Below are 26,701 nucleotides of genomic sequence, written 5' to 3'. Positions count from 1 at the left end.
GTGTTTTCTAAAATCTTTGTTGTTTTGAAGCTTTGCAACTTCTTCCTCCCTCCATGACTCATGTAATGTATATCAACTGGTGATTAGCAACTGCTGGAAACAGCTGCCTCTTCATATTGCTGGGATGCCGCACAGTGCTATTCTGCAATGTTCCCCTTGGCGCCAGTATTATAGAATCCACCTGGGATAGGCGTGACAACAGTGGATCCGAGGCAGCCATTTAAAAAATCTGTTCTATGACTTAAGATGCTTTCATACACAATGGTAACAAAGAAAAATAAACAGCTCAGCCAAAATAAATGCTGGCCTCTACCTCCAAAGTTGCCCAAAGAAAAACATTTCTTTGGCTGAGCTGCCATGCTTGTGGACGAAATTTCACATTAAGGTAATCTGCAACCTTCTGAGAGTAGCGCTGCTAAGTAAATACCATTACGTTGACACTGAAACTGAGAAAGGCCCTGAAAAAAACACAGCAAATAAAACGAAATTCAGATTGTCAAAAGGGCAATTCACCACTTTCCTTAAATCAGAATAGGTAACAGCAAATGTCATCTGTGCCGGAAAATATTTAGCATTAAAATAAACAGAATAAGGCCCGAATTTGGTGCTCCTGATGACTCAGTTGGCAAATACAGACACATGGTGTGGTTTCTCTGAGTTTGTCCCCCAAAGTAGCATATCTGAACATTAATTTCAGCAGCATAATCATCAGGGATGGTACTGTTGACTTTCCAGGTTAGAGAAACTTTAGAGTTTGGGGAAGAGAAGGGTTGGTCACTGCCAGAAATTGCTGTTCAGATGCATGTGTGGATTAAGACAGGTTGCATTGATATGCTAGGTTATTTTTACACTGACAGCATGATTCTACTTCACCTCCTACCATCTTTCACTGCCTTCGATTTGCTACACCCAACTGCTTGCTTGGAGCAGCAGAAATTTCCAGCAATTAAAACAACGATCTTGCATTTACACGGCACTTTCTGTGCCTCGCCAAAGCGCTTTACATCCAGTGAAGCACTTTTTCAAGTAGTCACTGTTAAAATGTTGCAATTTGTATACAGCAAGCACTCAGAAATAATATTGATAATCGACCAGTCATCTGTCTTTTTTTGAACAAGGGATAAACATTAGCTTCAGCATGCCGAGGTTAATTCCCCTGCTCCTCTTTGGAATTTATTACATCCACCTGGGAAGGCAGATCGGAGCTTCGGTTTCACGTCTCATCTGAAAGATAGCCAGACGAGTGCAGTGCTCCCTCAGTGCCAAGACCAGGAGTGCTAAATATGGGAAAGACCCAAGCCACTGTCTTCAGTTCTTGCTACAAACTCCTGTTCCCAGTCACTGACTCCATTCCTCTTCCCGCGCAACTTTGATCTCGACAGATTGCAAGCTCCGTGTCTTATTTGAACGAACTGAGCTTCTGATCAATCTCTTAGCCTTCAATAAGAGCACCTACTTCAAAATGCATACTATTTCCCTTCTTTGCTACATCTCAGCCTACTGCAACTCTAATACATACCTTTGCTATCTAGGAGGTTATCAATCCATTTTCTGTTAATTTGGCCAGCCTCTGACATTATATAAATTTTAGTATCATCCAAATATTTGCAGCCTGTATCCAAACTCCAAACCAAATTTTGTTCATCCATACTCGCTGATCTAAACAAGCAATGTCTCAAATTTAAACCGCTCAGCCTGGGGTTCAAATCCCTTGACAACGTCATCCCTCCCCATCTCTAACCTCCTCCAGCCTTATAACCCTCCCAGATCTCTGCAGTTCTCCAATTCTAGTCTTTTGCACAACCCAAATTACTAATGCTCCACCATTGGCGATCATTCTGTGGTGGACGCAAATTTTGAAATTTGCCCTCAACCTTTGCCCTTGCCGCTCCTCAGACAGTTCTTGAAATCTCCTCCTTGAGCAAGCAAATGTGGAGAGCATTGAAGTGTATCTGATCCTGAGGGGTACTGGCAGGGTGGATGTGGAGTGGGTGTTTCCTTTTGTTGGGGGAACCTATTATTGGGGACACGGTTTAAAAATAAGGGGTCGTCCATTTAGGACAGAGATGAGGAGAACTTGGTTCTCCAAGTGTCGCTAGTCTTTGGAACTCTTTCTCAAAAGGCAGCGGAAGCAGTGTCTTTGAATATTTTTACGGCAGAGCTAGATAGATTCTTGAATAACAAAGGAACTGGATAAATATTTGAAGATGAGGAAAAAAAGTGATTCTCTCACAAATCAGTTTCAATGGCAGCTTCAAATACACAGAAATAAAGTTGTACTGTAGCAATATTGGAGAATTTTTGACATCCCCACCTGTGCAAAATAATCTGCATATGTTACAGAAGTACCAGCCCGTGAAGTAGAGTCACTAGAGTTCATCAGTGAGCGGCGATTGTCGTCGCTTAATTTAGGTGCAGTTCCTGAACAGACTACTTCGTTTTCTTTATTTGCCATGTCACAACCCTGAAAGCTTGGGTGCTGCTTTCCGTTGCCCACGTTACTTTGGACTCTACGTCGAGTTTTCTTTTTACAGCACGTCGCTTTGGATGTTCTGTGCAATGTTTTCTCAGTTTGTCCAGTAGATGATCTGTTGAGACAAATCCAACAGTCGTATACTCACTGGCTCCGACCAAAAGCAATTATACTCCAGGCTACAAGGTAAGCACTTTAAATAAAAATAGATTGAACCAAAGTTGCTCCCGTTTGTGGCCCTTTGTTATTTAGAACAAAAAAAGGCATCCTGTTCATCTTATGAAACTAGAGCAGAACTCATCTCATCTCAGGATCTCATCTCAGCAAAGGGATACGTGAAATGTAGTACAGTAGTCCCCCTTTATAACGCGGGTGTTGGGGTCCAAGACAGGCACCCGCGTTGCATCCGAGCCGCGGATATCCATGATGGGGGTTTTAAATTTATTAAAATATCTATGCATGCGCTTCCCATTGTGAGTCTACGGGGGGCGGGGGGGGGAAGAGGTCAGACCCCCGTAGACTCACAATGGGAAGCGCATGCATAGATTTTAAAAATAAATTTAAAACCCCCATCGTGGATCTAATTAAAACAACCCACAGAAACTTACCAGGAACTTACAAGGTCTTGCTGTCTGCACCCCATCTGCCGCACGCGCTTGCACCCTGCGCTGCATGTCAGTTTCAAAGGCAAGGCTGGGATTCAGTTTTAGGTGTCAGGGCTGTCAACTTGGTGGTTTGGGAACAAGTGGCAGGGGGGTGTCGCATCTCTCCTCGGTCCCAAACCCCTGTAGTTCAGGCCTTTCTCCACACCGCCACCCCCACCCTACCTCAACCACTATGGAGGTACCAGCTGTAGCTCTGCACTATCCACTTCCGGACGCTGTGTGAGCTGCTCCTCTCTCACTGAATCTGTGAGAGAGGAGCAGCCGGCAGTGTCAATTTCAGCCGGCAGTGTCAATTTCAGCGGCCGGCTCACTTTGATCCGGAGAGGGAAGCTGACAGTTGGGGTCCATAAGCCCCCCCACCCCCCCCCCCCCCCCCCCCCCCCCCCCCCGTCGTATATCGCGAAACGAGGGACTACTGTACATTGCACATGACAAACACCATCTTGGGTATATAAAAATTTATCTTTGTAATGTTTGGGAATATGTGAAAATTCAAAGCAATAAACTCCATTAAATTTGTGATCTGAATTGTAATGAAATATGAAATATTAATGATGATCTCACTTTACTTATTTCTGCGAGTAGAAACCATGGGCGTGATTCAACGCACCCAACGCCGGGTGGGAGAATCGCGGGAGGGCCGGGCGAATCACGCCGCCCTGGCACCCCCCGCGATTCTCCCACCCCCCCCAAAAATGGCGTGTCGCGTTTTTTGACAGGCAGCTCGGAGAATCGCCGTTTCTCACGGCGACTGCCGATTCTCACGGCGACTGCCGATTCTCACGGCGACTGCCGATTCTCACGGCGACTGCCGATTCTCCGGCCCGGATGGGCCGAGCGGCCTGCTGAACCCGACCGGTTCACACCGGCGCCAACCACCTGGACGCTGCCGGCGTGAACAGCACGCGACCGGTGAGTGTGGGGCCTGTGGGGGGTGGAGGGAGGATCGAGCACCACGGGCGTGCTAAGCAGATGTCTGGCCCGCGATCAGTCGTCGGGCACCGATCGTCGGGCCGGCGTCTCTAAACAACGCACTCTTTTCCCTCCGCCGCACCGCAAGATCAAGCCGGCATGTCTTGCGGGGCAGCGGAGGGGAAGACTGAAACCGCGCACGCGCGGGTTGGTGCCGGCCAACCTGCGCATGCGTAGCTGACGTCACTTCGGTGCAGCCGGCTGCGTCATTCTCGGCGTGCCGCTTTGACGCAAGCGTCAAGGCCGGGCGCTTGTAATTCACGCGCCGCCGCTCCTAGTCCCTGGGGGGGGGGGGGGGGGGGGGGGAACACTCCGGGTTTCACTCCGGCGTCAGCACTTAAGTCTCCCGTTGGGAGAATCGCGCCCGGTGGATACGTGGGTTTGAGTAGGGTGATCATTGCTCGGCACAACATTGAGGGCCGAAGGGCCTGTTCTGTGCTGTACTGTTCTATGTTCTATAAGTAAGGTCAACTTCATCATCATCAACTGGTTATCCAACTGTTTGGCAGACAACAATTTTGTTTCCCCCTTCAGTGCTTGGGAACAGGCAAGTGATAGATATCCTGCTATTCTGAGTGTTCCGACATAGAGTTAACAGTAACTTTTTAAAAAATTCAATAAGTATTTATTTTTAATTTAATTTATAATTAGTTAACGCAATGTCAGTCAGAGGGGTGCAATGCTCTGACTGTGAGATGTGGCAGGTCCGAGAGGCTTCCAGCGTCCCGGATGGCTGCATGTGCAGAAAGTGCACACAATTGTGGCTCCTCATAGACCACATGGATCGGTTGGAGCAGCAGTTGGATGCACTTCAGAGCATGCAGGTGGCGGAAAGCGTCATAGAAAGCAGTTACAGAGATGTGGGCACACCAAATGTGCAGGCAGAGAGATGGGTGACCACCAGAAGAGGCAGAGTGCAGGAATCCCCTGTGGTTGTCCCCTTCTCAAACAGGTATACCATTTTGGATACTGTTGGGGGGGGGGGGGGGGGGGAATAGCCCATCAGGGGAAAAGAGCAGCAGCCAGAGCAGTGGCACCACGGCTGGCTCTGATGTTCAGCAGGAAGGGTCAAAGCGCAGAAGAGCAATAGTCATAGGGGCCTCTATAGTCAGGTGCACAGACGGGCACTTCTGTGGACGTGAAAGACTTCAGGATGGTATGTTGCCTTCCTAGTGCCAGGGTCCAGGATGTCTCAGAACGGGTAGTGGGCATCCTGAAGGGGAGAGCAAACAGGCAGAGGCCATGGTAATATTGGTACTAATGTCATAGGCAGGAAGGGGGATGAGGTCCTACAGCAGGAGTTATGGGGAGCTAGGCAGAAAGTTAAAAGACAGGACCTCTAGGGTTGTAATCTCAGGATTACTCCCTGTGCCACGTGCCAATGAGGCTAGAAATAGGAAGATAGAACAGCTAAACACATGGCTAAACAGCTGGTGTAGGAGGGAGGGTTTCAGTTAGCTGGACCACTGGAAGCTCTTGCGGAACAGGTGTGACCTGTATAAGAAGGATGGGTTGCATCTAAACTGGAGGTGCATAAATATCCTGACTACAAGGTTTGCTAGTGTCACACGGGAGGGTTTGAACTAGTATGGCATGGGGGTGGGTACCGGAGCAATAGGTCAGAAGGTGAAAAAATTGAGGGAGAACAAGGGAATAGGGTTAGTACGGCTGTGAGGAAGAGCAGACAGGGAGATACCACTGAACACAGCGGGATTAGTGGCCTGAGGTGCATATGTTTTAATGCAAGAAGTGTAATGGGTAAGGCAGATGAACTTAGAGCTTGAATTAGTACTTGGAACTATGTTGTTGCCATTACAGAGACCTGGTTGAGGGAAGGACAGGATTGGCAGCTAAATGTTCCAGGATTTAGATATTTCTGGTGGGATAAAGGGGGATGTAAAAAGGGGTGGAAGAGTTGCAGTACTGGTTAGTGAGAATATCACAGCTGTAATGCGGGAGGACACCTCAAGAGGGCAGCGAGGGTATATGGGTAGAAAGATCAGGAATAAGGAGGGTACAGTCACAATGTTGGGGGTTTACTACAGGCCTCCCAACAGCCAGTGGGAGATAGAGGAGCAGATTTTGGAAATGAGTAAAAGCAATAGGATTGTTGTGATGGGAGACTTACAACTTCCCCAATATTTACTGGGACTCACTTAGTGCTGGGGCTTGGACGGGGCAGAGTTTGTAAGGAGCATCCAGTAGGGCTTCTTAAATAGTCCAACTAGCGAAGGGGCTGTACTGGACCTGGTATTGGGGAATGAGCCCAGCCAGGTGGTAGAAGTTTCAGTAGGGGAGCATTTCGGGAACAGTGTCCACAATTCAGTAAGTTTTAAAGTGCTGCGGACAAGGGGAAGAGTGGTCCGAGGGTGAATGTGCTAAATTGGGGGAAGGCTAATTATAACAAGATTAGGCGGGAACTGAAGAACCTAGATTGGGGGCGGATGTTTGAGGGTAAATCAACATCCAAGATGTGGAAAACTTTCAAATGTCATTGAAAGGAATTCAGGACCGGAATGTTCCTGTGAGGAAGAAGGATAAATATGGCAAATTTCGGGAACCTTGGATAACGAGAGATATTGTAGCTCTCGTCAAAAAAGAAAAAGGAGGCATTTGTCAAGCTAGAAGGCTGGGAACAGAAAGCCTGTGTGGAATATAAGGAAAGTAGGAAGGAACTTAAGCAAGGAGTCAGGAGGGCTAAAAGGGGTCACAAAAAGTCATTGGCAAATAGGGTTAAGGAAAATCCCAAGGCTTTTTACATGTACATAAAAAGCAAGAAGGTAGCCAGGCAAAGGGTTGGCCCACTGAAGGACAGGGGAGGGAATCTAAGTGTGGAGCCAGAGGAAATGGGCGAAGTACTAAATGAATACTTTGCATCAGTATTCACCAAGAATTGGTGGCTGTTGAGTCTGGAGAAGGGTATGTAGATAGCCTGGGTCACATTGAGATCCAAAAAGACGAGGTGCTGGGTGGCTTGAAAAATATTAAGGTGGATAAGTAGCACGGGCAGCACGGTAGCATGGTGGTTAGCATAACTGCTTCACAGCTCCAGGGTCCCAGGTTCGATTCCCGGCTGGGTCACTGTCTGTGCGGAGTCTGCACGTCCTCCCCGTGTGTGCGTGGGTTTCCTCCGGGTGCTCCGGTTTCCTCCCACAGTCCAAAGATGTGCGGGATAGGTGGATTGGCCATGCTATATTGCCCGTAGTCTCCTAAAATGTAAGGTTAAGGGGGGTTGTTGGGTTACGGGTATAGGGTGGATACGTGGGTTTGAGTAGGGTGATCATGGCTCGGCACAACATCGAGGGCCGAAGGGCCTGTTCTGTGCTGTACTGTTCTATGTTCTATGTCCCCAGGGCCTGATGGAATTTACCCCAGAATACTGAAGGAGGCAAGAGAGGAAATTGCTGAGGCCTTGACAGAAATCTTTGGATCCTCACTGTCTTCAGGTGATGTCCCGGAGGACTGGAGAATAGCCAATGTTGTTCCTTTAAGAAGGGTAGCAAGGATAATCCAGGGAACTACAGGCTGGTGAGCCTTACGTCAGTAGTAGGGCAATTAAGGAGAGAATCCATTTGGAAGCAAGTGGACATGTTAGTGAGAGGCAGCACGGTTTTGTGAAGGGGAGATCGTGTCTCACTAACTTGAGAAGAGTTTTTAGGAAATCACAAAGATGATTAATGCAGGTAGGGCAGTGGATGTTGTCTGTATGGACTTGAGTAAGACCTTTGACAAGGTCCCTCATGGCAGACTAGTACAAAGGTGAAGTCACACGGGATCGGAGGTGAGCTGGCAAGATGGATACAGAACTGGCTAGGTCATAGAAGGCAGAGAGTAACAATGGAAGGGTGCTTTTCTGATTGGAGTGCTGTGACTAGTGGTGTTCCGCAGAGATCAGTGCTGGGACCTTTGCTGATCATAGTATATATAAATGATTGGAGGAAAATGTAACTGGTCTGATTAGTAAGTATGCGGCTGACACAAAAGGTTGATGGAATTGCGGAAAGCACTGAGGACTGTCAGAGGATACAGCAGGATTTAGATTGTTTGGTGACTTGGGCGGAGAGATGGCAGGTGGAATTTAATCCGGACAAATGTGAGGTAATGCATTTTGGAAGGTCTAATGCAGGTAGGGAATATACAGTGAATGGTAGAACCCTCAAGAGTATTGACAGTCAGAGAGATCTAGGTGTACAGGTCCACAGGTCATTGAAAGGGGCAACACAGGTGGAGAAGGTAGACAAGAAGGCATTTGGCATGCTTGCCTTCATTGGCCGGGGCAACGAGTATAGAAATTGGCAAGTTATGTTGCAGCTGCATAGAACATTAGTTAGGCCACACTTGGGAGTAGTGTTCAACTCTGATCGCCACACTACCAGAAGGATGTGGAGGCTTTGGAGAGGGTGCAGAAGAGATTTACCAGGATGTTGCCTGGTATGGAGGACATTAGCTATGAGGAGAGGTTGAATAAACTTGGTTAGGTTGAATAAACTCAGTTTGTTGTCACTGGAATGACAACAGGTCAAGGGGCGACCTGATAGAGGTCTATAAAATTGTGGAGGGGCATAGACAGAGTGGATAGTCAGAGCCTTTTTCCCAGGGTAGAGGGGTCAATTACTAGGGGGCATTGGGTTAAGGTGCGAGGGGCAAGGTTTAGAGATGTACGAGGCAAGTTATTTAAAATTTAAACTGAGGTGGTGGAAGCAGAGACGATGGTGACGATTAAAAGGGGCGCCTTGACAAATACATGAATAAGATGGGAATAGAGGGATACGGACCCCGGAAGTGTAGACGATTTTAGTTTAGACGGGCAGCATGGTCGGCACGGGCTTGGAGGGCCGACGGGCCTGTTCCTGTAGGTTTCTTGGTTCTTTTGAAGAGGATACTGTTGGCTGGGCCTGCAGTTTCCATGCTGTTTGGGAGTGGGGGCAAAAGTCACATTAGTGACGGCTCCCAGCCCTGGTACAGGGGGTTTGCACGGAGTCGCACTCAAGGATCTGGTTGGCAAGGCTTAGCCACCTCTTCCCTCCCCAGGAGAGCTGAGGATGATGGCTGAAGACTGGAGACCCAAATGCTCATTTGTTTAAATGATGTGGCGATGCTGGACTGGGGTGGGTACAGCAAGAAGTCTGACAACACCAGGTTAAAGTCCAACAGGTTTGTTTCAAATCATTAGCTTTCAGAGCATAGCTCCTTCCTCAGGGGAATTCACCCGAGGAAAAAGCTGCGCTCTGAAAACTAGTGATTCTAAACAAACCTGTTGGACTTTAACCTGGTGTTGTCAGACTTCTTCCATTTGTTTAAAGATCGCTCTGGAGACTAGTTCCTGTGCCCTGTTTTCATACGTGCAATGGATCACTCCTCTCCCACGTGGTCCTTCCAAAAATCAAAATTTATGTCTTCCTACCGTAAATGACATGAGAAACTCAAGAAAACATGGCACCTGTAATTTTTTAAATAAAATTAATAATGAATTCAGGTATATGATGCGATTGTAGAGGTGATACTTTGGTTCTGAAAATGATGAGCTTTGGCCCCCCGAACAAGGAGGATAGACTATTACACAGATTGACGTTTACATTAGTGTATATGGCATACATCATCATCCCAAAAAAGATAAGCAGCAATTACTTGTGAGTAGACTCTTTTCCAGCGAGTTTAAAAGAGTGGCCATCACTTCAGTATACACGCCAGCTTTTCAACATGTCATACCAGATTCTGATCATCAAACGTGTTCTTGTAGCACTATCTGTGGATGCACAAATGTGTGACCTAATTCACAGCAGAGAAAATGGTCACTGCTCGGAGATAGAAGCTGATCTTAAAACTAATTTACTCTGGAGTAAATAAGGGAGCCTTGCTAACCATGATGAGACTAGGGAATAACATACAACAGTCCTGATGAATGGTAATCAACCTGAGATGCAAACTTGACTTCTCTTTACAGATCCCACATGACCTGTGGAATATTGTGCTTTAAGGTATGTACAGAGTTGATTTTTGGTGTGGAGTGGTGGTTTGGGGGGGGGGGGGGGGGGGGGGGGAGATAACATGAGGGCAGTGGATTGAAGGTGTATCATGTGCTTTTCTAGCTTTTATTGAGACAGCATGTGCTTCCAAGAGAAGTGGGAACTCTGAGAAAAATACAGATCTTTCAATTATTTTTGACATCAGGAAGGAAAATGATTTCTTCTTCCAGCCCCATAAAAGATTTACTGCCTGCTGTCAATTCCTTCGTTGCATCCCCGTGCCAGGAATGCATGGTCTGAGAACAAGCCTGACTTCAAAGACAATTCCGGTTTCCCTCAGCAGAGGAGCCAGTACTTTTCTCACTTGCACCCTCCGACTCAGCAAGCTACCTGCCCACGCTTGCTCAGCTCTGGCAGTTCATTCTGCAATTTGAAGTGAGGCACAACTATGAAAACAGACTGGGCCCATCAGGTGCAAAGTACTCTATGTACTCAATTTACAACATCTTTGAAAACCAACTCCTAGATGGCAAGGATAATATGTTAAAAAGTTTACCCTTTAAAGTAAAAATATGGATAGTATAATATGTGGCCTAACACTCCAGACAAGTGTTAGCGTGCAAAAGAGTTAAATCAGGGACTGATCTCACCTTGTAATTTCAGGAGTCGCCTCTTTACATTCCGTGATTCTAACCTGGTATTAAAAACACAATCATTATACATTTCTACATTACAGGCAAGAGCTTTCTCAGATAAGTTTTTGGTCTATCAAAAAGAATGGGCATTAATGCCAGGGTAAAAATGCAGATTAAGTATGTGATCAATTCTTATTTCAATGATTAACTATTCACTGCTGTACTTAAAGCTGGAGAAAGGATTTTAAAAAAAAAAATAAATGGGGGGACCCATGAAGAATTACTTTGCACAAGTACAAACATAGACATAGAATCCCTACAGTGCAGGTGGTGGTCATCTGGCCCATCAAGGCTGCCCCAACCCTCCTGAAGCGCACCCAACGCAGGCCCACACCCACTCCTCAGCCCCACCTAACCTTTTGGACATTAAAGGGGCAATTTATTATGGTCAATCCACCTGACCTGCACATCTTTGGACTGTGGGAGGAAACTGGAGCTCCCGGAGGAAATCCACGCAGAACGTGCAAACTCCGCACAGTATTCCAAAATTGGAATCAAATCCGGGTCCCTGCCGCTGTGAGGTATCAGTGCTAACCACTGTGTCACCATAGATCACTAGAATAAATGTTGCAATACTTTAAACAGCATCTTCCAAGAACACAGCCCATCGTCTGAAATTTTAAAAATAATTAGTGCAACAATGAAGGCTTTTGTAAAAAAAATCAAACAAGTTTAAATCTTTTTTTAAATGAAGAGTTTTAAACAATTGTATCTTTACGCTCAATTAATTACTGGATCCCATGGACTTCCAGCGATGACCGTGGAGTGAGCGGTCGCACATTTGGCAGCTCCCGTTCATGGTGGCTTTGAAGCCGGATTGTTGTAGAAAATTTGTAGAGAAAGGGTGTAGAATCAGAAACAGAAGAAAGGGACCCCCAGTTTACAGAGCTGCGGCCCAGAAATTATGGGAAAAGAATCAACCAGGTGGTGGTGGCGAGTGAGGAGCGGACAGCACGCGTGGAAATGGCAGATGAACAGGGTCAGACCCCCGTCAGCTCAGTGGTTGATGGACCAGTTGGTGAGTTTCTTAAATGAGACGTTCGCCCAACAACGGAAGGAGAGAGTGTGGAGGACCTGGCCTGGGCGGTGTACTCTATCAAGGCGGTGGTTGACCGCGTGGAGGCATAACTGGCGGCCCAGGGTCAGGCGATCCAGAGGTTGGAGGAGCAGGCGGGGTGGGGCAGGAGGAGCAGTCCACCTCGATGGCAGCAGAGATTGGGATGCTGCATGACCAGCAGAAGAGGCTGCTGGAGAAAGTGGAGGCAGAAAATTTGGATTGTGGGTCTGCCGGAGGGAATCGAAATATCGGACACTGGTGCGTATGTGGGGAAGATGTTAGAGAAGCTGCTTGGGGAAGGTGCGTTTGATCAACCGCTGGAAGTGGATCTGGCCCATAGGGCACTGATGCGCAAGCCCCGGGGCGGTGGGGGGGGGGGGGTTTGAGCTGCCAAAGTCGATGGCGGTGTGATTACATGCGTTCCATGTCCAGGAGCCGATTATTAGGTGGGCCAGGCAGATGTGGGAAGATGTCGAGATCAGAGTGTATCAGGACCTGGGAGTAGAGCTCGCACTGAGGGCGAGCTTTAATAAGGTCAAGTCGACCCTGTACAAAAAAGGCATAAATTTCAGACTACTGTACCTGCCCTGCCTATGGATGACCTATGGGGGCCGGGAGTGGTACTTTGGGCTCGGCAGAGGACTTCATGAAGGAGAATAGACTGACAGGAGAAGGAGGAGAACTGAACGATCTGTGCTGTTTGGAGTTATTTCAGGGGTTTTGCTTGTTTCTTGCTGTTTTTTTAGGGTCGGTTTGGGGCTAGGCTGGTATATAGTAATTTGTAAAGGGAGGAGGGGTGGGCCTTTGTGCTCGGACCTTGGGAGGGATTGTTTGACTTTGCTTCTTGCCTTTGGTTCAACTGTTTGCACCAAGAGCAGGCGGGGGGAGGGGGTTGGATGCTTGGCGCCATGGGCGGGTCTGCCAGGCTAGCTGGAAGGGCTAGTTCATAGAAGTGGGGGTGAGCTGAAGACCGAGGTGGCCGGGGGGGGGAGAGAGAGAACCCCCCCCCCCAAACCCCGGATGGTCACGTGGAACATTCGGGGCCTGAATGGGCCAGTCAGAAGGGCCCGTGTGCTCGTGCACTTGAGGCAACTGAAGGCAGGCGGGGCCATGTTGCAGGAGACACGTTTGAAGGTGGGGGATCAGATTAGGATGAGGAAGGGATGGGTTGGGCAGGTGTTTCATTCTGGATTAGACATTAAAACGAGGGGGGTGGCAACCCAGACCAATAAACAGGTGGCGTTCGAGGTGGGAGTAAGGAGTTCTCATTCTACTCCCATGTACACAAGGAATATTCCCGGATAGACTTTTGTGTTGGGCGAAACGCTGCTGGCTGAGGTGGTGGATGCTGAATATTCAGCAATTGTGGTGTCAGACCACGCCCCGCACTGGGTAGACCTGCAAGCCGCAATGGAGGTTAGATGTGGGGCTGTTAGCGGAGGAGGTGGTGCGTGAGCGGGTGAGGGAAGCCATTCGGGGTATATAAAGATCAATGACACAGATGAGGTTTCGGCAGGAGTGGTGTGGGAGGCACTAAAGGCTGTTATTAGGGGGGAACTCATCTCAATTCGGGCACATAAGGAGAAGGCGGAGTTGGACAAGCTGGTAGGCGAAATTTTACAGAAGGTACGTAGAGTCTCCAGATGATGGGCTTCTGAAGGAGCGTCAGAGACTGCAGCTGGAATTTGGGCTCCTGCCCACAGGTAAGGCGGAGGGACCACTGAGGAGGATGAAGGGGGCGGTGTATGAATATGGGGAAAAAGCCAGCAGAATGTTGGCGCACCAGCTGAGTAAACAGGAGGCGGCGAGAGAGATTGGGAAAGTAAAAGATACAAGGGGGAATTTGGTTTTGGATCCGGCGGGGTGAATGTGTTTCAGGAGTTTTACAGTAGATTGTATAAATCAGAACCTTCAGCTGGGGAGGAGGGTATGAAGCGATTCCTGGGGGTGGGGGGGGCTGGAGTTCCCGAGGATAGATGAGGAATTGGTGGAGGGGTTGGGAGTCCCACTTGGGCTTGGGGAGGTTATAGACGGGTTGGGGCAGATGCAATCGGGTAAGGCCCCGGGACCTGACGGATACCCGGTTGAGTTCAATAAAAAGTTTTCCAGGTTGCTAGGGCCGCTCCTGGTAAAGGATTTTAATGAGTCCAAGGAGCTGGGAGTGCTCCCCCCAACGTTATCACAGGCATTGATCTCACTTATTTTGAAGTGGGATAAGGATCTGGAGAGTTGTGGGTAGTGTAGACAGATCTCCCTGTTGAATGTGGATGCTAAATTGTTGGCAATTACATCTTGGCCATGCGCATAGAGGATTGTGTCCTGGAGGTAATTGGGGAGGACCGGACGGGATTTGCGAAGGAACGACACCTGATCTCCAATATTAGATGGCTCCTAAATGTGTGATAATGATGCCTGCGGAGGGGCGAGAGGTCGAGGTGGTGGTGGCCATAGACGCAGAGAAAGCCTTTGACTGGGTGGAGTGGAGGTATCTGTGGGATGTCTTGGGAAGGTTTGAGTTTGGAGAGGGATTCATGGATTGGGTCCGGTTGCGATATCAGGCACCGGTGGTGAATGTAAGGACCAACTGGGTCCGGTCAAGAGTATTTTAGTCTGTGCAGGGGGACAGGGCACAAGGCAGGGGTGCCCACTCTCTCCACTACTGTTTACCCTGGCCATAGAGCCTTTGGCAATGGCAGTGAGGGCATTGAACATTTGGCAGGGGATAGTGAGATGGGACTGGAGCATAGGGTCTCGCTCTATGCGGACTATTTGCTCCTGTATCTAACAGACCCATTGGGGGGGGTTGCAGATATTATGGGAATACTGGAGGAATTTGGTCGGCTCTCAGGTTACAAACTAAACAGGAGCAAGAACGAGGTCTTCACGATCCAGGCAAGGGGGCAGGAGAGGAGACTGAGGGAAATGCCGTTTAGGTATCTGGGGATTCAGGTGGCAAAGGATTGGGGGCAGCTTCATAAATTAAATTTGGGCAGGGTGATTGAGCAAATGAAAGGGTTGGGCGTGTTTCTGCTGTCATTGTCGGGACGGGTACAGACTGAAAAACGACTGTCCTCTTGAGATTGCTGTTTGTGTTTCAGTGCCACCCAATCTTTATCCCCAAAGCATTTTTTTGGAAAATGAACGCGGCGATCTTGGGTTTTTACATGGGCTGGGAAAGCCCCACGGATGAAGAAGATCCTCTGGAACGGGAACGCGGGGAGGGAGGCTTGGCCCTTCCGATCTTAATTACTACTGGGCGGTAATAATTTGATGGTTAGGAAGTGGGTAATGGGGGACGGGTTGGTGTGGGAGTGGGTAGAGGTGGCATTGTGAAAGGGCACGAGTCTGGAGGCTCTGTTAACGGCACCTCTGCTGCTCGGTACCCCACAAGCCCAGTGGTGGTGGAATCCCTGAGGGTATGGAGGCAATGGAGGCAGCATATGAGACTGGAAGGGGCGTCAGTGTGGTCACCGATCTGTGAAAATCACCTGTTTGCTCCAGAGGGGCTCGGTGGAGGCTTTAAGAGGTGGCAGCGGGCAGGGATTGAGAGATTTGGGGGATCTCTTCATTGAGGAGGGGTTAGAGGAAGAGTTAGAGTTGTTGGGTGGGAACAGCTAGAAAGTCCATAAAGCAATCCATTTTTATGCATCAAGAATGGGACCATTAAGATTTGCAGCAAACACATTTAAAATAGTTGTATGGATTATTTAATACAAGCCTACGTACTACACATCTATGTCGTTGATCATCGTGAATGACTATGATTTAATCCCTGGAGGTTTGCGAGGCCAAGGGCCAGGGAGTACTCGTTTTTCTCCCATGTGCATAAGGCCTATTCCAGGATCGATTTTTTTTGTCCTGACCAGGGGGCTGGTTTCGAGGGTGGGGGATGCCGAATACTCTGCCAAAGCCATTTCGGATCATGCCCCGCACTGGGTAGACCTCGGGCTGGGGGAGGAGAGGGACCAGCACCCGCTCTGGCGCTAGGGGGTGGGGCTGACGGCAAACGAGGAGGTGGCCGGGAGGGTTCGGGGGGTGTATCAAGAGGTACCTTGAGGCCAACGATAACGGGGGAGGTCCGAGTGGGGACGGTCTGGGAGGCATTGAAGGTGGTGATTAGAGGGGAGTTGATTTCCATCCGAACCCATAGGGAGAGGGGAGAGCAGAGAGAGAGGGAGAGATTGGTGGGGGAGATGGTGAGGGTGGACAGGAGATATGCGGAGGCTCCGGAGGAGGGATTGCTGGGGGAGCAGCGTAGCCTTAATGCCAGGTTCAACCTGCTGACCACCAGAAAGGCGGAAGCTCAGTGGAGGAAAGCACAGGGAGTGGTGTGTGAATACGGGGAGAAGGAGAGTAGGATGCTGGCACACCAGCTCTGAAAGCAAGACGCGGCCAGGGAGATTGGGTGAGTGAAGGATAGAGATGGGAAGGTGGTGCGGAGGGGGGTAGACTTTAATGGGGTCTTTAGGGACTTTTATGGGGAACTGTACCGGTGTGAACCCCTGGTGGAGGGGGGGGGGGGGGGGGGGGGGGATGGGGCGCTTCTTGGGCAAGCTGCGATTTCCGAAGGTGGAGGCGGGGCAGGTGGAGGGACTGTGGGTGCCGATTGAGCTGGAGGAGCTGGTCAAAGGGATAGGAAGCATGCAGTCAGGGAAGGCGCCGGGGCCGGATGGGTTTCCGGCCGAATTCTATAAAATGTATGCAGACCTGTTGGGCCCCCTGTTGGTTCGGACCTTTAACGAGGCCGGGGGGGTGGGGGAGCTTTGCCCCCAACTATGTCACGGGCGCTGATTTCCTTGATCCTTAAGCGGGACAAGGACCCCCTGCAGTGTGGGTCATACAGGCCGATATCGCTGCTAAATGTAGACGCCAAGCTGTTGGCGAAGATCTTAGCTACAAGGATAGAGGATTGTGTGCCGGGGGGTCATTCACGAGGACCAGACGGGGTTTGTAAATGGAAGGCAGTTGAATACCAACATACGAAGGCTTCGGAATGTCATTATGATGCCGGCTGTGGAAGGGGATGCGGAGATAGTGGTGGCATTAGACGCGGAGAAGGCCTTTGATAGGGTTATAGACTGTCATAGAATTTACAGTGCAGAAGGAGGCCATTCGACCCATCGAGTCTGCACCAGCTCTTGGAAAGAGCACCCTACCCAAGGTCAACACCTCCCCCATCCCAATAACCCAGTAACCCCACCCAACACTAAGGGAAATTTTGGACACTAAGGGCAATTTATCATGGCCAATCCACCTAATCTGCACATCTTTGGACTGTGGGAGGAAACCGGAGCACCCGGAGGAAACACACGCACACACAGGGAGGATGTGCAGACTCCGCACAGACAGTGACCCAAGCCGGAATCGAACCTGGGACCCTGGAGCTGTGAAGCCATTGTGCTATCCACAATGCTACCGTGCTGCCCCGGTTGAGTGGGGGTATCTGTGGGAGGTGTTGGAAAGGTTTGGGTTTGGGGAGGGGTTTGTCCGCTAGGTGAGGCTGCTTTATGAGGTCCCGATGGCGAGAGTAGCCACGAATAGGAGGAGGTCGGAGTACTTTCGGCTGCACCGGTGGACGAGACAGGGGTGTCCCCTGCCCCCCCATGCTCTTTGTGTTGGCAATCGAGCCCCTGGCCATGGCGTTGAAGGAGTCGGGGAACTGGAGGGGCCTGGTGTGGGGTGGGGAGGAGCATCGAGTGTCGCTTTATGCGGACGACCTGTTGAAGTAAGTGGCTGATCCGGTGCGGGGAATGCCGGAGGTGATGAGGATTCTCAACGAATTTGGGGGCTTTTCTGGGTATAAGCTCAACCTGGGTAAGAGCGAGCTGTTCGCACCCGGGGGATCAGGAGGAGGGGATTGGTAGGCTCCCACTGAAGCAGGCAGGGAGGAGCTTTAGGTACCTGGGGGTCCAGGTGGCGAGGAGCTGGGGGGCCCTGCACAAGCTTAACCTCACAAGGTTGGTGGAGCAAATGGAGGAGGAGTTTAAAAGGTGGGATATGTTACCGCTGTCGCTGGCGGGTAGGGTGCAGTCCGTCAAGATGACGGTGCTCCCGAGGTTTTTGTTCCTGTGCCAGTGCCTTCCCATCCTTATCCCGAAGGCCTTTTTTAGGAAGGTTAACAGGAGTATCACGGCATTTGTATGGGCGCATGGAACTTCTAGGGTGAGAAAGGTGTTTTTGGAGCGGGGCAGGGATTAAGGGAGGGGGGGCTAGCGCTGCCCAAACTCTGTGGGTACTATTGGGCTGCCAACGCAGCGATGGTGCGTAAGTGGGTAATGGACAGGGAAGGGGCAGCATGGAAGAGGATGGAGATGGCGTCCTGTGTGGATACGAGCCTGGAGGCGCTGGTAATGGCGCCGTTGCTGCTCCCTCCAACGAGGTATACCACTAGCCCGGTGGTGGCGGCTACCCTCAAAATTTGGGGGCAGTGGAGATGGCATGGGGTAGGTGGGGGGCTCGATGGAGTCCCCGATACGGGGGAACCACCGGTTTGTTCCAGGGAGCATTGATGGAGGGTTTCTGGGCTGCCATAGGGTAGGTATTAGGAGGTTGAGGGACCTGTTTGTAGATGGGAGGTTGGCGAGCCTGGGTGAGTTAGAGGGGATGTTTGGGCTCCTCCCGGGGAACAGGTTTAGGTACATACAGGTTAGGGCGTTTGCCAGGCGGCTGGTGGAGGGGTTCCCTCTGTTGCCCCCACGTGGGGTACGGGACAGGGTGTGGGTTGGAGGGAGGGAGGATTTTGGACGTATACCACGTAATGCAGGAGGTAGACGAGGCCTTGGTGGAGGAGCTGAAAGGTAAATGGGAAGAGGAGCTGGGTGAGGAGATTGAGGAGGGGACGTGGGCGGATGCCCTGGAAAGGGTGAATTCCTCCTCTTCTTGTGCGAGGCTTAGCCTCATACAATTCAAGGTGCTACATAGGGATCATATGACCGGGACGAGGATGAGCAGGTTCTTCGGGGGCGAAGACAGGTGTGCTAGGTGCTCGGGGAGCCCAGCGAACCATGCCCATATGTTCTGGGCATGCCCAGTGTTGGGGGGCTTTTGGAAGGGTGTAGCAAGGACGGTGTCGAGGGTGGTAGGATCCAGGGTTGAGCCAGGCTGGGGACTCGTGATATTTGGGGTAGCAGCGGAGCCGGGAGTGCAGGAGGCGAAACAGGCTGGTGTTCTGGCCTTTGCATCCCTAGTAGCCCGGCGTAGGATTTTGCTTCAGTGGAAGGATGCGAGGCCCCCAAGCGTGGAGGCCTGGATCAATGTCATGGCGGGGTTCATCAAGTTGGAGAGCGTGAAATTCTCCCCGAGAGGGTCGGTGCAAGGGTTCTTTAGGCGATGGCAGCCTTTCCTAGACTTCCTGGCGGAACGGTAGGGAAATAGGCCGGCAGCAGCAGCAACCCGGGGGGGGAGGGTTTGGTTCGGTTGGAGGGAGAAATGTGTACATGGGTTTATTGGATGTGGCGGGTGTTATCTTTTTCCTTTTTGTTGTTTGCTTTTTTTTGTTTTTGTTGGGGGGGGGGGGGTTGGTTGTTGTTCTTTGGTTTTTACCAAGGTTGTTTTGTTAATATTGTTTTGTTGTTTATATTTTGTGAAAATCTTAATAAATATTATTTTTTAAAAAAAAAAAGTGTATGTCTGATTTAGCGGCCATTACTGAAACATGGTTAAAGGATGGTCATGATTGGGATTTAAATATCCACGGCTATCAAAATATTCGGAAGGACAGAGTGGATGATGAGGGAGGTGGGTGTAGCTCTGTTATTATTTAAGGCATCCAGACAGTAGTGAGGGATGACATAGGTTCTATGGAGGATAAGGTGGAATCCATTTGGGTGGAAATCAGGAATAGTAAGGCGAAAAAGTCACTGATAGGAGTAGTCTGTAGGCTACTAAATAGTAACATTACGATGGGGCAGGCAATAAACAAAGAAATAACTGATGCACGTAGAAATGGTACAGCAGTTATCATGGGGGATTTTAATCTACATGTCGATTGGTTTAACTAGGTTGGTCAAGGCAGCCTTGAGGAGGAGTTTATAGAAGCTTCCTAGAACAGTATGTAATGGAACCTACGAGGGAACAAACAGTCCTAGATCTGGTCCTGTGTAATGAGACAGGATTGATTAATGATCTCATAGTTAGGGATCCTCTCGGAAGGAGCGATCGCAATATGGTGAAATTTAAAATACAGATGGAGAGTGAGAAGGTAAAATCAAACACTAGTGTTTTGTGCTTAAATAAAGGAGATTACAATGGGATGAGAAGTGCTAGCTAAGGTAGACTTGGAGTGATTCCTTTATGGTTAAACAGTTGTGTAACAGTGGAGAACCTTCCAAGTGATTTTTCACAGTGCTCAGCAAACGCTTATATGAACAAAAAGGAAGGACAGTAGAAAGAGGGAAAATCGACCGTAGTTATCAAAGTAAATAAGGGAGAGTATCAAATTAAAGGTAAAAGCATACAAAGTGGCAAAGATTAGTGGGAGACTAGAGGATTGGGGCATCTTTGGGGGCAACAGAAAGCTACTAAAAAAGCTACAAAGAAGAGTAAAATAGATTCGGAGTGTAGGAGAGAAAATTTGGTCAGAACATAAAAACAGATAGTAACAGTTTCTACAAATATATAAAACAAGAAAAAAAAAAGAGTGGCTAAGGTAAATATTGATCCTTTAGAGGATAAGATGGGAGATTTAATAATGGAAGATGAGGAAATGGCCGAGGAACTGAACAGGATTTTTGCGTCGGTCTTCACAGTGGAAGACTCAAATAACATGCCAGTGGCTGATGGAAATGAGGCTATGACATGTGAGGACCTTGAGACAATTGCTATCACTTAAGGAGGTAGCGATGGGCAAGCTAATGGGGCTAAAGGTAAATAAGTCTCTTGGCCCTGATGGAATGATCCCAGAGTACTAAAAAAGAGATGGCTAGGGAAATTGCAAATGCACTAGTGATAATTGACCAAAACAGACTCTGGGGTGGTCCCGGCGGATTGGAAATTAGCAAACGTGATAGCACTGTTTAAAAAAGGTAGGCAGAAAGCGGGTAATTATAGGCCAGTTAGCTTAACTTCAGTAGTAGGGAAGATGCTGGAATCAAGGAAGAAATAGCGAGGCAGCTGGATGGAAATTGTCCCATTGGACAGACGCAGCACAAGTTCATAAAGGGCAGGTCGTGCCTAACTAATTTAGTGGAATTTTTGGAGGACATTACCAGTGTGGTAGACAATGGGGAGCCAACTGATGTGGTATATCTGGATTTCCAGAAAGTCTTTGACAGGGTGCCACACAAAAGGTTGCTGCATAAGATAAAGATCCATGGCGTTAAGGGTAAAGTAGTAGCATGGATAGAGGATTGGTTAATTAATAGAAAGCAAAGAGTGGGGATTAATGAGTGTTCTCTGGTTGACAATCAGTAGCTAGTGGTGTCTTTCAGGGATCAGTGTTGGGCCCACAATTTACATAGGTGATTTGGAGTTGGGGACCAAGGGCAATGTGTCCAAGTTTGCAGACGACACTAAGATGAGTGGTAAAGCAAAAAGTGCAGAGGATACTGGAAGTCTGCAGAGGGATTTGGATAAAGTGAATGGGCTAGGGTCTGGCAGATGGAATACAATTGTGACAAATATGTTATCCATTTTGGTAGGAATAACAGCAAAAGGGATTATTGTTTAAATGATAAAATATTAAAACATGCTGCTATGCAGAGGTACCTGGGTGCGCTAGTGTATGAGTTGCAAAAAGTTGGTTTATAGGTGGAACAGATTATTAAGGCGGCGAATGGAGTTTTGTCCTTCATTGCTAGAGGGATGGAGTTTAAGACTAGGGAGGTTATGCTGCAATTGTATTAGGTGTTAGTGAGGCCACACCTGGAGTATCGTGTTCAGTATTGGTCTCCTTACCGGAGAATGGACATACTGGCACTGGAGGGTGTGCAGGGGAGATTCCCTAGGTTAATCCCAGAGTTGAAGGGGTTGGATTACGAGGAGAGGTTGAGAAGACTGGGACTTTACTCATTGGAATTTAGAAGGGTGGGGGTGAGGGGAGGAGGAGGAGAGATATCATCTAGAAACATATAAAATTATGAAGGGAATAGATAGGATAGATGCGGGCAGTTTGTTTCCACTGGCAGGTGAAAGCAGAACTAGGGGGCATAGCCTCAAAATAAGGGGAAGTCGATTTAGGACTGAGTTTAGGAGGAACTTCTTCACCCAAAGGGTTGTGAATCTATGGAATTTCCTGCCCAGTGAACATTTGAGGCTCCTTCATTAAATGTTTTCCTGATAAAGATAGATAATTTTTTGGAGAATAAAGGGTTATGGTGTTCGGGCCAGAACATGGAGCTGAGTCCACAGAAGATCAGCCAAGACCTCATTGAATGGCGGAGCAGGTTCGAGGGACCAGATGGCCTACTCCTGCTCCTAGTTCTTATGTTACTTTAGAACAAAGAACAGTACATCAGATCGGAGGAACAAGCCCTTCGGCCCTCCAAGCCTTGCTGGTCATGATGCCCGTCTAAACTAAAACCTTCTGCACTTCCGGGGTCCATATCCCTCTATTCATGTATTCGTCAAGATGCCTCATAAATGTCGCGATCGTACCCGCTTCCACCATCTCCCCTGGCAGCGTGCGCTCCAGGCACTCACCAACCTCTGTGTAAAAAACCATACTCTCCTCTAAACTTCCCCATCGCACCCCCTCGTAATTGACTTTTCCATCCTGGGAAAAAGCATCTGGCTATCCACTTGGTGCATGTGCTCATAATTTTGTAAATCTCTATCAGGTCGCCCCTCAACCTCCGTCATTCTATGAAAAAAATCAGAGTTTATCCAACCTCTCCTCATAGCTAATACACTCCAGATCAAGCAACATCCTGGTAGGCCTCTTCTGGATGCTCTCCAAAGCATCCCCATCCTTCTGTTAGCATGGCAACCAGAATTGTGCACTATATCCCAAATGTGGTCTAACTAAGGTTCTGTTTGGGTGGCATGGTAGCATAGTGGTTAGCACTGTTGCCTCACAGCAGCAGGGTCCCAGATTTGATTCCCAGCTTGGGTCACTGCCTGTGCAGAGTCTGCACGGGTTTCCTCTGGGTGCTCCGGTTTCCTCACACAAGGGGCGAAATTCTCTCCTACCCGGCGGGGCGGGGGGTCCCGGCGTAGCGGAGTGGCGCCATCCACTCCGGCGTCAGGCCTCCCCAAAAGGTGCGGAGAAGTAGGGGCCAAGCCCTCACATTGAGGGTCTAGGCCCGCGCCGGAGTGGTTGGCACCACACCGACTGGCGCCAAAACCGGCAACAACGGCCTTTGACGCCCGCCGCCCGGGCTGGCCGAAAGGCCTTCGCCGTTTTGCGCATGCGCCAGTGCGTCAGCTGCCGCTGACGTCACAACCGGCGCATGCGCGCTGGGGGATTCTCTTCCGCCTCCGCCATGGTGGAGGCCGTGGTGGAAGAAAAAGAGTGCCCCCACGGCACTGGCCCGCCGATTGGTGGGCCACGATCATGGGCCTGGCCACCGTGGGGGCACCCCTCGGGGTCCGATCGCCCCGCGCCCCCCCCAGGACCCCGGGGGCCCACTTGCACCGCCGATCCCGCTGGAACAGAGGTGGTTCAAACCACGGCGGCGGGAGAGGCCTCTCAGCGACGGGACTTCAGCCCATCCGGGCCAGAGTATAACGGCAGCACAGAAACCCGTAGCCTCCCGCTGGCACCCGCCATTCTCCGAGGCGGGCGGCGGAATTAGCAGCACGCCGACATTTTGCGGGTGGGAGAATTCTGGACATGGCGGGGGCGGGATTTTCGGCGGCCCCGGGCGATTCTCCGACCCTGCTGGGGGTCGGAGAATTTCGCCCAAGATGTGCTTATTAGATGAATTGGATATTGAATTCTTCTTCAGTGTACTCGAACAGATGCAGGTGTATGGCGACTAGGGGATTTTCTCAGTAACTTCATTGTAGTGTTAATGCAAGCCTACTGTGACACGGATATAGCTGCAACATGACTTGCCAATATTTATACTCACTGTCCCAACCAATGAAGGCAAGAATGGCGTATGCGTTCTTGACTACCTTATCCACCTGCATTGCCACTTTCGGTGATCTGTGGACCTGTATGCCCAGATCTCTCTCTGTCAATACTCCTGAGGGTTCTGCCATTTACTGTGTAATTCCCACCCGTGTTAGGTCTTGCAAAATGCATCAACTCACATTTGGACCAGATTAAACTCCAACTGCCATTTTTCTGCGCAAGTCTCCAACCGATCTATACCCTTCTGTATCCTCTGGCAATCCTCTTCAGTTATCTGCAACTCCATAAATCTTTGTGTAGAGGGCGGCATGACAGCACAGTGGTTAGCACTGCTGCCTCACGGAGCCAATGACTTGGGTTTGATCCCAGCCCCGGGTCACTGTCCCTGTGGAGTTTGCACATTCTCCTTGTCTGCGTGGGTCTGACCCCCACAACCCAAAGATGTGCAGGGTAGGTGAATTGGCCACACTAAAAATTGGAAAAACAATTAATTGGGCACTTCAGCTTTTAAAAAAATTCAGAAAGATTTGTAAAAGCCACTGGCTTTAACCATTTAAACAAAGGTTTGTTAGTTATTGGCCAAGTACTGTAGATCTGAAACCAGATTAGCCAGTTTGTGGCATGTCACAGAGCTCACAGCCTATTTAGGTGCCTTTCCTTTGAACCTGCACTACAGGGAGAAGGAGAGGTAGCTGGTATTATTGATGGGAGTTACTAGCAAAATCATTCAACGGGAAAGATGTCTGAATCGTATTTTTTTTTTAAAATTTAGAGTACCCAATTCATTTTTTCCAATTAAGGGGCAATTTAGCACGGCCAATCAACGTAGCCTGCACATCTTTGGGTTGTGGGGGCGAATCCCACACAGACACGGGGAGAATGTGCAAACTCCACATGGGCAGTGACCCAGAGCCAGGATCGAACCTGGAACCTCAGCGCTGTGAGGCCGCAGTGCTAACCCACTGCTGTGACCATGCTGCCCTCGTCTGAATGGTATTCTTCGCTGTGGCGGGGAAGAGCAAGGGACAGCATTCACCTAAACAACTAAGTCAGGAATGCAAGCCTGGCCTTGAAATGGGAAATTTGTACATCTCGAGTTCAAAGTCGACTAGTAGGAGAATGCCCACCTTGAAATGCTTTTTGATTTTTCCTGTAGTTAAAATCAAGGGGAGATTCCATTAAAACACAGTTTCTCTGTACCTTCACTTGCTGTCTGTAGCATTATAAAGCTGAATAAATTTTATCTGCCCCAGAAAAAAAAAGTGTTTTCAGGCCACAAGCTGAAATGTTGCAGAAATGCATGTAACTGATACAGCGAGGGTGGGAAGGTGTCCTATCAGGCCTACAGATTACACCATTATAATTATATATTGACCCTGTATATGTACAGGTGACTCAGGGTCACACGTTAGGCCTCTGTCAGAAATGGGGCAGTGCTAAAGACAAGAACTTGAGGGAGATACTACAACACACTTAGTCTATGCATTCTGTGGATTGGCACTATGAAGCCCTCGCCCGCACTTCCGCGAGACTAGGATTCTCTGATAGGAAGGGTCAATCACCAGATGTCATTTCTGAACAATTACAAAGCGACTGATACAAGACCTGAAGCTGCAGAGACTTTGTGCAGCTTCCCAGCCTGGAACTTATGGCAGAGTCTGAAGCAAAAATAAAAAAGCCTGAAAATTGAATAATGAGGGAACAGTCGAAAACATCATATTGTTGAAAACAGAAGAATAACTATCGAGGTGACTGGTTTGGGATGCTGAACAAGGTGGAGAAGGGAAATGTTACACAACATGACGATGCAGAGGCACACGCCTCCTTACAAGCTGCCGTGATTTCAGTGAATAAAAATAGGAACTTAAATGATAGGAGACAATAAATACACTGGGAATAATATTCCATGCATGGAAGAATGAAGCTATATAAATATTTTCTGCTCACCTTTTTCATAGTCTCACTGCAATCAGGATGCATCCTTTTACCAAGTTGCCTTTTTTCAATGAGCTGCTCCTCCAGACCAAATAACAATACACTTTTCCTGTCATTTTGATGTCTAGATGCCATAATCACTTGCAATCCTGGATTAGAAATAGATGGACATAATTACTGTCGAATTTTTTTAAATTCATATTCAGACAGAATAGTTACATGATCAGCCTGCTTGGTTTGCTCAAATCAATTCTCCTCATTCCTTCTTCTTCAATTTGGTTCCTGTTTATAAGATGCTCTGCTTTTTTAAAAAACAATAAACATGCTTTGAATTGGAGCCTTCCTGGCCCCTGGACATTAAATTGTATTATCAATGACCTATTCGAACCATAGAAAAATTAGCGCAGAAATACACCATTCTGCTCATTGCGTCTTCCCCAGCTAGCAGATTTTATCTGAAAACTCCATTTTCCTTACAATGCATTAGAAGATATAAAAGTGCCCCATGCTCATTTATGAACTATAAATAACATTTCACTTGCATTTCTATAACCCAAGTTACTTGAACACTGTCGAAGGCAAAACATAAATGTCGAGTGCCAAGGAGGAGAGAAGGGGCAGTCAGTCAAAATTGAATTTCAGTATGTTTTTGAAAGTTCAAAGAGGAACAGTAGTAGGGCTATTGGAGGGACAGACCACAGTGGCTGGAGGAAACACCAATGATGGAGAAAGTAAATGGAAAATACAGTCATTCAACATCCGAGGCAGAAGGCACATACATAAACGCACTGCCCAAGGAAATAATTGAGGTGTGATGGGGCAAGACAATGGAAGGATCTGAACACAAAATGAGGATCCTACAAGCAATTCACTGGACCTTGCATAGCCAGGTGAGCAGGCTAAGGTGGAGTTGTAGGACTGC

At 48.8% G+C, this 26,701-nt stretch overlaps 1 protein-coding gene across 2 annotated transcripts in view; it reads right to left on the bottom strand.

Moving 5' to 3' along the window:
• Nucleotides 1–26,701, bottom strand: part of katnbl1 (katanin p80 subunit B-like 1) — a 42,256-nt gene that overhangs the window by 6,066 nt on the left and 9,489 nt on the right. For both annotated transcript variants that reach the window (XM_038785735.1, XM_038785736.1), the window contains exons 2-4: nt 25,792–25,928; nt 10,727–10,770; nt 2,315–2,588 (exon numbers count right to left, since the gene is read on the bottom strand). In XM_038785735.1, the coding sequence (XP_038641663.1) occupies nt 2,315–2,588; nt 10,727–10,770; nt 25,792–25,914 (441 nt within the window). In that variant the 5' untranslated portion in view covers nt 25,915–25,928. The remainder of the gene's footprint in view (nt 1–2,314; nt 2,589–10,726; nt 10,771–25,791; nt 25,929–26,701) is intronic.

This window comes from Scyliorhinus canicula, chromosome 2, assembly GCF_902713615.1.
Source record: "Scyliorhinus canicula chromosome 2, sScyCan1.1, whole genome shotgun sequence".
In the NCBI taxonomy this organism is placed as follows: Eukaryota; Metazoa; Chordata; class Chondrichthyes; order Carcharhiniformes; family Scyliorhinidae; genus Scyliorhinus; species Scyliorhinus canicula.
Note: the sequence above shows the minus strand (reverse complement) of the source record. Positions and strands in the feature narration are given on the sequence as shown.